General features: G+C 38.7%; 1 protein-coding gene across 2 annotated transcripts in view; it reads left to right on the forward strand.

Moving 5' to 3' along the window:
- The window catches only part of RBM25 (RNA binding motif protein 25), a 30,351-nt gene extending 21,267 nt beyond the window's left edge, over positions 1-9,084 (forward strand). For both annotated transcript variants that reach the window (XM_072337846.1, XM_072337847.1), the window contains 7 exons: positions 590-663; positions 1,707-1,857; positions 2,181-2,505; positions 3,453-3,727; positions 4,645-4,743; positions 6,918-6,965; positions 7,574-9,084. In XM_072337846.1, coding sequence (XP_072193947.1) covers positions 590-663; positions 1,707-1,857; positions 2,181-2,505; positions 3,453-3,727; positions 4,645-4,743; positions 6,918-6,965; positions 7,574-7,666 — 1,065 coding nt within the window. In that variant the 3' untranslated portion in view covers positions 7,667-9,084. The remainder of the gene's footprint in view (positions 1-589; positions 664-1,706; positions 1,858-2,180; positions 2,506-3,452; positions 3,728-4,644; positions 4,744-6,917; positions 6,966-7,573) is intronic.
- The last annotated feature ends 1,598 nt before the right edge of the window (positions 9,085-10,682 follow it).

Raw genomic sequence — 10,682 nt, forward strand, 5'->3', positions numbered from 1 at the left:
TGTCCCACTCAGAAAGGAAACGTTCTCCTGCTATCTTCATGCAGCTTCAGTGCTTTTATTTTGTATACACACATATCCAAAAATTTGAGTTAAAAAGATGTCAAATAGAAGGACTACTATTGAGAGTCCTGAGCAATTCAGTGCCTTGATCTTGTGAAGATAAGACACTGAGGAGTAGGCAGCTGTAAAAGCACTACGGTTTGACCATTGTGCACAACTCTCTCTGTAACCTGTATTTTTCATGAGATTTCTTCAAAATCTGTCTTTTCTGTATTATACCAATGGAACTAGAGCAGCATTTTTGCTTCCAGCCTTCTCACATGCCTGAGCTATTCTTCTTACATGTATGTAATAGCTAAGCACTGATAAATTTTTGTGGTAACTTCACAACTGATGTACTAAAGCCAGTTGCCAGTATAACACCTGGAAATATCATCTGAAACCTCAGCTTTAGAAGGTGGATGCTTCCGCAGTTTCCGCAGTTTAATAGTTTAATATTTTTCCTCTTTTTTTTTAAGCATTTACTTGCTAAAAATGTTACTAGATTTTAAACCAGAAATAATACTGTTTATGCCTTGATGTCTTGCAGGCAAAAGAAGCTAAGCGGTTAAAAGAATTCTTAGAAGATTACGATGATGACAGAGATGATCCAAAATACTACAGGTGTGTGTTTGTGTTGATCCCAAGCAAGAAAATATTCACCAACCATTTTAACAAAATTGTGGGGTTTGTTGGCAGAGGTTCATGGAGTTTCACATATAGGTGATTTAAGTGGTGAAGTAACAGTCATATAAGTATCCAAATTATTTCAGCATCGTTTAAGTGCCAGAGGGAAAAGGCAAAGTCCCTAAGTGCTGTTTGCTAGTGCTTGGGAGTAGCTATTCCTTCCTGCTGCTTAACTTTGAAGTCAAGCACAGCACGGGTCATTGTAAGTACAAAATAATGTTAGAGCAGGCAAGAAGACAGGATGAAACTTATTTCTAAATAGTTCACTACAAGGAAGCTGCAAATTGTATCAAGAACAAGCATACTAGGGATGAGAAAGATCCTTCAGTTTGGGACTAGCTAAAACTTGCATCAGACTAAGATATCAGAACTGGTTCTTGTTGTGTACAGCTCTGTAAAATTTGGTTATTTTCCTGGAGAGATCAGCAGTCTCATTCTCTGTTTAATGTAATGGGAGGCAAATTCTATACTATATGTGTTAAGAGAAACTGTTAATCACAGCCTGAACCTCTGATTAACCATCTGAGGCAAGTGATTAGTCAACTGCAAGAGCACAGGTGAAGGTAATTCAGCTGTACTCCCAGAAGATGTGGAGTTTGACTCCACCTCTCCTAGGTCCCATTTAAGGGCTGACCACCACTAGGGCAGTATCTCTTTCTGGAGATCATAGAATTACTCAGATCGCTCCTGTGTGGAGTTTCTACAGCGAGCCTTAACATTGGCGAGTATCTTGACTGTGAGGCTCAACGTTGGTGAGTCTTTCCTATATAACCTCTGGCTGACCATCTACCTTGCCTTTGTATAATTACAACTGTACATAGGGATTTTGTTTTCTCTGTTTAAAAAAAGTTGGGGACAAAATGTGCTTTTATGCTCTAGTTTATTAAGTGCAGTACATCAATATCAGGTACTTCTTGTGTTGTCGTACAAGGTTATAATTGGGATGTTCTTTTAAAGTACAAGTTTTGTACTTTTTGTAGGGGTAGTGCTCTTCAGAAGAGACTCCGAGATCGAGAGAAAGAGATGGAAGCAGATGAGCGGGATAGGAAGAGAGAGAAGGAAGAATTAGAAGAAATCAGGCAGCGCCTTCTGGCAGAAGGACACCCAGATCCAGATGCGGAACTCCAGAGGGTAAGTAGATGTTAGTCCAACAGAAAGAAAAAAATCTTGATACTCTGCTCATCTTAAGTGATATTGTGTTTAGTAAGCTAACAATTGAATGACTAATACTTTATCTATTCACTTTTTCTTAAAAATAAATAAATTCAAGCAAGCAGTAAGACTACAAGTGAAAGATTGCTTCAGATGCCTCTCTAGATGGAGTTAGAAAACTAGATTATCCAGTAATTCTCAATAAAATGACAGTAGATGTATGTTTAATTCTTAACTAATGTGTATTTTTTTTTTAACAGTGCTGTTTTTAGAGAGCTTATTTGCTAATTGTTTCATTGTAGATGGAGCAGGAGGCTGAGCGCCGTAGGCAGCCACAAATCAAACAGGAGCCGGAGTCTGAGGAAGAAGAGGAGGAAAAAGCAGAAAAAGAAGAAAAAAGAGAAGAACCAGAGGAAGAAGAGGAAGAGCCTGAGCAAAAGCCCTGCCTTAAACCAACATTACGACCAATTAGTTCTGCCCCGTCTGTTTCTTCTGCTAGTGGAAATGCAACCCCTAACACACCTGGTGATGAATCTCCCTGTGGCATTATTATCCCCCATGAAAATTCACCTGATCAGCAACAGCCAGAGGAACATCGGCCCAAAATAGGACTTAGCCTCAAACTAGGTGAGTTTACAGTTTTATGTTAATGGTGAAATGGGTTTGCAATGAAATAAAAATATGGCAAGATGACCAGCCACAAAGTTTTCTATATATTGTACGTTTCGACGTGTTCTGTCAAGTGTTGTTGTCCATATGCTCTGCATATGAAATACATAGATCTCTCTTCTGAAATGTAGAGCTGAGAAGTCTAGTCATCCTAAAGGATTAATATTTTAAGAATGCTCTAAGCTGAGATCAGTTATTTTACTTTGAAGGTTTCTAAGTGTCTCTTGTAAAGCTCTTTGCTGCTTTTCATTAATGTAAGTATATGAGAATTATCTAAGACTTAATTAACATATTTATTCACCAAGACCCTTTCAAAACAAGGAAACTGGAAATGAGGGCTTTTTTCCCCCCATTAAAGTAGTACAATGAATTGGTAACAATTGCAGTTGGAGCATGAGGATAGAGTTCCTTAGCTCTTTAGCAATTTCCTAGTGTTGAAAAAAACAAAACATTTCTGTTGAGAGTAGCAGAACTAACGACATTTGTTTTCAAGGGAGTTTGTTTGTTTATTATTTTGAACTATACTAAGACTGTAGGTTGATCTCATACTAATGTTACAACATGAGTGAAAAGCAACTGTGTGCTATTAGTCTTACAAATTTAATGTTTTTCCTACAATTGGATTCATAGTTAATTTTCACTTTGTTTTGCCACTGCCAAGGTTTGAACTCATGTTATTTTCTCCCTCTCTCAGTAAGGGATGCTAATTGGCTTTAGAGTAGGAGTGGAGAGCTGCCTGTTTTTCTGGAACCTTGAAGAAGCTCAGTTTGAACCAGACATTTTAATAGCAAATTTTGAGATTTGGCATTATATAACACAAACTGATATTCATCAAAAAATGTGTGAAGAGCAAATTAGGTTTAATTGCAGTTCATGAATATGTGATTCTGTCCTATGGTTTGTAGGTGCCTGTAATAGTCCTAATCAGCCCAATGCTGTAAAAAGGAAGAAGCTTGCTGTGGATAGTGTTTTCAATAAATTCGATGATGAAGACAGTGATGATGTGCCCCGGAAAAGGAAACTTGTCCCCCTGGATTATGGAGATGAAGATAAAAGCAACATCAAAGGCAGTGTTAATACAGAGGAAAAACGCAAACATATTAAGAGTCTCATTGAGAAGATTCCCACAGCAAAACCAGAGCTCTTTGCATATCCTCTTGACTGGTCAATTGTGGATTCGGTAAGTTGATTTCTTAACCATGCTCTGAAAGCCTGATTTTTCTAAACAGACCTTGGAATTGAATAGAGGTGTAGCATTCCTAGTACCTCGGTGGCTTGAAGCAGCACTATTAAATGGAATTGAACTTAAGTATTGTATTTCTTTCCCATGTCTAGTTCTTATTCTGAAGGGTGACTGCTTACTTTTGTTTGGTCTCCTGAATTGATAACTCTCTTGAGTTTTCTAGTAATATTGTAAATGGAAAGCCTTGTTTAAAAAAAAAAAAAAGTTTCTAAATAGCTGTCAGAAATACTGATGCCCAAATCACTGAGTGCTCTCAGTTGATACCTAATTATTTGTAGGTTGCTCTGAAAGTAATGCCTCCTATTTATTTCTGTAGAAACAGCAGAACAAAGAGCATTAGAACACTATTTGATATAACAAATTCTCAGCTACAATACACTGTTCTTCAACGTAGTCATCACCACTGGATTTGCATTTTACACTGGTGATGAACAACAGCCTGCATGCTGTTCTTGTTTAGGAAAATAATAATAAAAATCTATATTAGCTGACACGGTCTACAAGAATGTTCAGCAAGTATTATTGGGTATAGATTTTTTCTCCTGGAGGGATTCAGTTCCGTATCTTTGCACTGCATGTACTTTCACATCCTATGCCATTTTGCCAGACTTCCCCTCTGATGTAATCTATTGCACGTCAACGCTGTAGAACAGTATACTGGTGGGAAGGTTCAACCTCTACTGCTGTACCACCAACATCGCCTCTGACACTGTGAGCCAATAAAATAGGAGAAATTTACTTTTGGAGCTTTCATGTTTCACTGAGGTAGCCAGAATACCCAAAACAGCAGCTTTCTGACAGTAATTTTTCAGGGTGATTAAAGTTTATGGGAATAATGGTGATTTTTCTTTCAGACACTAATGGAACGTCGGATCAGACCGTGGATCAACAAGAAAATAATAGAATATATTGGTGAAGAAGAAGCTACGCTAGTTGACTTTGTTTGTTCTAAGGTTAGTATCTTCTAGGTCTTTTTCAAAGTCTGGATTTTATTGCCTATTAAAGCTGCAGGAATAGTAGGAGTATCTGTTGTTTGAAGGCAGTCTGTTCTTACCTTCTCTGTAATTTATAATATTGGTGGGCAGAGATGATCGATGTACTTCAGGTTTGTATGTACACTGTTTTTACAAGTTACCTCCTTGAATGATTAAGTTCAGTTTGTACATACTAGACATTCATGTTTAGCGCTCTACTCCGTGAAGCCATCTGAAGTGAGCAGTTTACAAAAGCAGCTGTTGTACTTGATAATTTTACCATTTGATTTCAGATAAACATTTAATTTGCCATGAACATTTTTAAGTTTACAGAGTAGGATGTATATGGATTCAGGGGAAGATGATAGGCTGGCATCATATGAGTTTTAAATTAACTTCTTAAGAAAGCTTCTTAGTTACTGTTATTTCTTTGATTGTAGACAAATACCAAGGTATTAGACTGAGCACTAGAAGACATTCTCCCATTCCTTTCATTCATGTGTTACTTGTTTGACCTAAACTCCGCTTAGATTATTTCATCAAATTAGATTCTGCTTTCACAGTATATTCTTAAAGACTTCCCTCAGCTTATGTTTTACTGGATGCAGGATTGAGTCCGGAGAGTGTTGGTCAGCGTTTCAATGTCTGGATGGAGACTGATGATGAGTGGTGTCCCACAGGGTTTGATGCTGGGAACAATACTCTTTAATAACTTAATCAGTGACATTGACATTGGAGTTGAGTGCATCCTCAACATGTTTGATGACACCAAGCTGTGTGGTATAGTTGACACACCAGAGGGACAGGATGCCATTCAGAGGGACCTGGACAGGCTTTTGAGCAGTTGGGCCCAGACAAACCTCATGAGATTTGACAGAACCAAATCCAAAATCTTGCTCCTTGGGTCAAGGCAGCCCCCATTACTAGTACAAGCTGGGGGGGATGAAAGGATTGAGTGCAGCCCTGCTGAAGAAGACCTGGGGGTACTGGTGGGTGTGAAGCTGGACATGAGCCAGCAGTGTGCTCTCACAGCTCAGAAAGCCAACCATATCCTGGGCTTTATCAGAAGAAGTTTAGCCAGCAGGTCAAGGGAGGTGATCCTGCCCCTTTACTCTGCACTGGTGAGGCCTCTCCTGGAGTACTGTGTGGAATCCTCATACAGGAGAGATGTGGACCTGTTGGAGTGCACCCAGAGAAGGACCACAAAAACTATCTGTGGAGTGAAACACATCTCGTGCAAGGACAGGCTGAGAGAACTGGAGCTCTTCAACCTGGGGAAGAGAGAGCTTATGAGATGACCTGATAGTGGCCTTTCCAGTGTCTGAAGGGTTGCTACAGGAATGAAGGGGTTGGGCTCTAGCAGGATCTGTGGATTGACAGGACAAGTGTAGATTAGATTTAGGTTAGATGTGAGAAAAAATATCTTCTACAGTGAGTGTGGTAAGGCAGCGGAACAGGTTGCCCAGTGATGTGGTTAATACCCCATCCCTGGAGACTTTAAAAATGAGGCAAGATAAGGCCCTGCATGGCCTTATCTAGCTGTGCATGTCCCTGTTGATTGCAGGAGGGTTGGATTAGGTGGCCTTTGTGGTCCCTTCCAACTCTTAACAATCTGAAGGGCTACTGCATAAAGCAAATTGAGTGATTGTTTTATGGCATGAGTGATTAATAGTGAAAAACAGAAAATATTTGTCATGCTAAGTTATATTTAAAAGAAATGTAAAGAATATCTTTTTATAATTTTGAAGGATAGCTTTATAATTCTAGAAAATTAAAATCTTTTCAAGAATGAAAACTGCACTAGAATGATGGAGCAAATTTTGCTTCATTCTTCCAGTAGGAATTCATTGTTGAAGGAAGAGGAGTTTACCAAAGGTGCCAAATAGCCAGCAAATATAGATTGTGTTGAATCTTTGGAGCTTGCTAGAACTTGTTCCTCAGTAACAAGCCATAAACTTGCACTTGCTGTAATTAAATCTAATGAAATTTTAAATTTTGCTCCGGTTAATGCAAGAAACTAATGAATTGGAAACATTTTTGTCTGTGCAAAGTATTAAAAATTCTTAGGAAGTAGCAATTCTTTCCCCCCCCCCCCAAAGCCATTCATATGGTTTACTTCGAGTTTTCAGACCAAAAACGTTTATTTCTTTCAGGTTATGGCTCACAGTTCACCACAGAGCATACTGGATGACGTTGCCATGGTAAGCAGAAATTGTGTAACTGATGTAAATTCTGCATTGCACAGAAGCTAGTAGTCAATTGTGTGAATTAGTAGGAGTCAGTAACAGAACTATTTGGTGTTCACAGAATTTTTATACTGTAGGTAGACATGAAAGCTGTTTTGATTAAACAGTTTATGCTAGCACAGATGTGACATTCTAGTTATGGTGGAAAATAGTGATCTCTGCTGGGAAACTCTTTGTATTTGGAAATTTAGAAGAAAGATTCTGTCCCTAGCAGTAGAGGTAAGACTTGACAATAACAGAACTGTACCAGAAGTGTTAACTTCTCTTTACTCTTTTGTAACTACATTTTCTGATTTGTTCTATGGTGAGTCTGTTCCTAATTAGTGAGTATTAGTGTGTAAGGTCAAATCAGGTGGGAAGTGCAGGATGGACAAAATCCCTGAAAGTTTATCCAGCGCTTCACTCAGAGCGTTAGCATCGATTTTATCACCTCCACTGCATTGGAATTGGGTGTTAAGTGATCTTTCATCTGGCTGCAGATTGTGATATGTCTACTAGAATTAATCATCATTACTAGAATCCCTAACCTAAAAAATAATGTATAAAATGTGTGTTTCCTACAGGTACTAGATGAAGAAGCTGAAGTTTTCATAGTCAAAATGTGGAGGTTGTTGATATACGAGACAGAAGCCAAGAAGATTGGTCTAGTGAAATAAAGCACTCTCCTTGCTTCTAGGGTTCCATTTCAATTTTTGCTTTATTTTTCCCCCCCATCATCCAAGGACTTCAAATCTTCTCTGTTCTCAGAGACTTGAGACATGTTTCGTTTTTTTTTAATGTAGAAAATGTGAATTATTTTTTTTTGTCCTCTGCTTAGAGGCCCCTTCTACCCTTCTCAGTTAGCCATCTGAAATCCTGCATTGGTTCTCTTTATAATTCACCAGGTACAATTACCGGTATGTTTTATAAGCTGCAGCTACTGTACACGCTCTCTGGTAATCTTATGTTACTTTGATTCTTGTAAATATTAAAAACAAAAAACAAAACAAAACAAAAAAACCCTCTTTTGCAAAATATTTGCACTTAATATGGAACTATTCTCAGTTACAGGTTAAAATTTAATTTAAGTGGTTAGAGCTGCTTCCACAGAACAGTTTTGTGTGTTTTCTGGTCTCCTTACTAATTCTGGAAAGGGAGTTTGCTCAGACTTCTGGTTCTGACATGCGCCATTCCTGGTGTTGGTGTATCATTGTCCATTTAGCTACCAATAAAGCTGGAAGCTGATTTTTCTGCAGATGCTCTGTTTTTTCCTAGGAAGTGCAAATTGCAGGAAGCTTTTAATTTGCTCAGTTAAAACAAGCACAGGACCTCAATGAGCGCTGTTAATTTTTTTAAAAGCCTTGTATATCTTCTCCTTGATTTCATTTTTGTCACTTCTCTGTAGTCCCTTATCTCCAAAGTAATTGATTTTTTTTTTTAACTTTATGATATTTATTATTAAGAACTTTTTTTAGAGTGTAATGAGAAAAGAAAACACACGTGCTTGGGAAGCTTCAGAGTTGTAACTGAGTGTAGCAGCTGACAAAAACCAAACCCTGTAAGTTTTCAAACAAAACTGAAGTCTTGTTTTTATCCACACTGTTAAAACTAGCCCCGACTTTTGTTTTCTACTGTAAGCAGTCTGTTGTCCACAAAAAGAGGGTTGTATTTTACTGCCTTGTTTGTATGGATTTTTATAAATAGGCTGATGTGATATAAATGATGAGATGTACTGTAAACTGCATTTTTTTTTTATCTCATACCCAGGTAAGAAGACAAATCAATAATGTGCTATGAACTGTTTTGATTGCAGGACTGTGTTCCAGGGAGCAAACTGTCTCAAAAACACTTTTAATTTTTAAATGAAATTCTTAATAGCAAACAAATTAAGTAAAGGTGTTCCGATATCTCTATATTGTATTTAACTGAAGGATACAGGTTGACCTGTTCAGAAGACATAACTGTGACCTTGAGTTACTAGTTCTTTGTATCTGGAGAGGAGACTTGAAAACACTGTTCTTAACAAATGGGATCGTGTAAAGGTTCCACCATGTAAATATTTCAAATATTAAAAATGTATATATTTGATTTGAGGACTGACATTGGAGTCTTGTGCAGCGTGCGATTTTGGGGTTTTTTTAAACACTGCTTTCTGAATCGGTGAATCAACACGCGCTCACTAATGAGGGTGTTGGGGTTTTCTAAATTTCTACCTCGTTTCTGTGAGGTCCTTAGAGTCCTGCAAATGCAGATGTGATCCCTGTGCGTTCTTTCACATCCCTGTCATGTTATACGCTACGTGCTTTTCTCAACTTGAAGTGTAATGCTCAGATGTTACCATTACGTTGTGCTTCAATTTGTGTGAGGCTCCCATGCTCCAGCTCCCCCTTCCTCCCCTAGTTCTCCAAATTCAAGTTCAGAACTTGCCCTGTTCCTAGGAAGTACAGAGGAGAGGTGAACTTCATGAGTGCTTTTTGTTCTGCTAACACAGCATTCTGTCAATGGTATTTAAACAAGCAAAATACAACAAATGCCCCGTAATGCTACCATGAGACAGATTGCATCATGCCTTCTTGAGATACTTAAATAAGATTTCTAGTTGTGAAATGTCAGCTTATTTTCCTTTACCCTACATTAAAGTTCTATATTTGTCTATTACATTATTTGTGGAATGGATGCAAGCTTGTACACTCTAAGGAGACTGAAGGCAGCATCTGCATGAGGAAGATCTAGTACTTAAGCTGGAATGTTAACTATCCAGGTAATTGAGATTTGCTGTCTGTAGTGGGAGGAAGTAGGAATGATTACTGTATTGGGTACAATGTCAGAGAATCATAGAAGAGTTTAGGTTGGAAGGGGCCTTAAGGCCCACCCAGTCCCAACCCTGTGCAGTGGGCAGGGCTGCCACCCACCAGATCAGGCTGCCCAAGGCCCATCCAACCTGACCTTGAGCCCTTCCAGGGTTGGGGCACATATGGCTGCATATGCCACAATACATTCCATGATATAAATGAAGTATTTCTGGTTGTGCGTAGAGGAAGAGTAGCAGTGTATCCCTAGAAGAGCTGGATGTACATGGCACTGATCTAGGCTTCATTGTGGAGCTGGGCTTTTCCCCTTAACCTGCCTGCGTCTTGGGTGAGCCCCTTTAACTCGGTACTGTTGGGAACATGTTCCCAAATCATGTAATCGAAATACTGTTTCCATTATAGGGCACTGGAGAGAAGCGTAGAAACCACAGATAAAATTAATTACTGAGAATGACCTATTTTTATATTCTTGTTAATTTTAGACTTTTTTGTTACAGTATTTGCATGTTCATGTAGTCTTTCAGTGCTTCTCATTTAGGGCTTCCTGTCATCTCTGCACTAAAGTAGCAGACACCGTAATGGTCCAACTGTGGGCCAGAGAAGGCCACTAACATTGTTTAGTTTTCTATTTTTTATTACCAGTATTTCTCTTAGAAAAACATTGCGTTTTATGCTTTTATTAAGGGCAGTGCTAGGTAAGTATATCAGGAGTTGGTTACGCTTAAAGCTGGAAGCTGTGCCACCAGCGTCACTTCAGTATTCGTTACGTTTTCTTTGGCAGGAGCACAGGATCTCATAATGCAGATTACAGCCTGTGCAGCCAGGCTAAGGTGCTGCTATGGGGCATTTCACCACAGGTCCAAGCAAGCGGTGTCAGTATCGG

Source organism: Excalfactoria chinensis, chromosome 5, assembly GCF_039878825.1.
Source record: "Excalfactoria chinensis isolate bCotChi1 chromosome 5, bCotChi1.hap2, whole genome shotgun sequence".
In the NCBI taxonomy this organism is placed as follows: Eukaryota; Metazoa; Chordata; class Aves; order Galliformes; family Phasianidae; genus Excalfactoria; species Excalfactoria chinensis.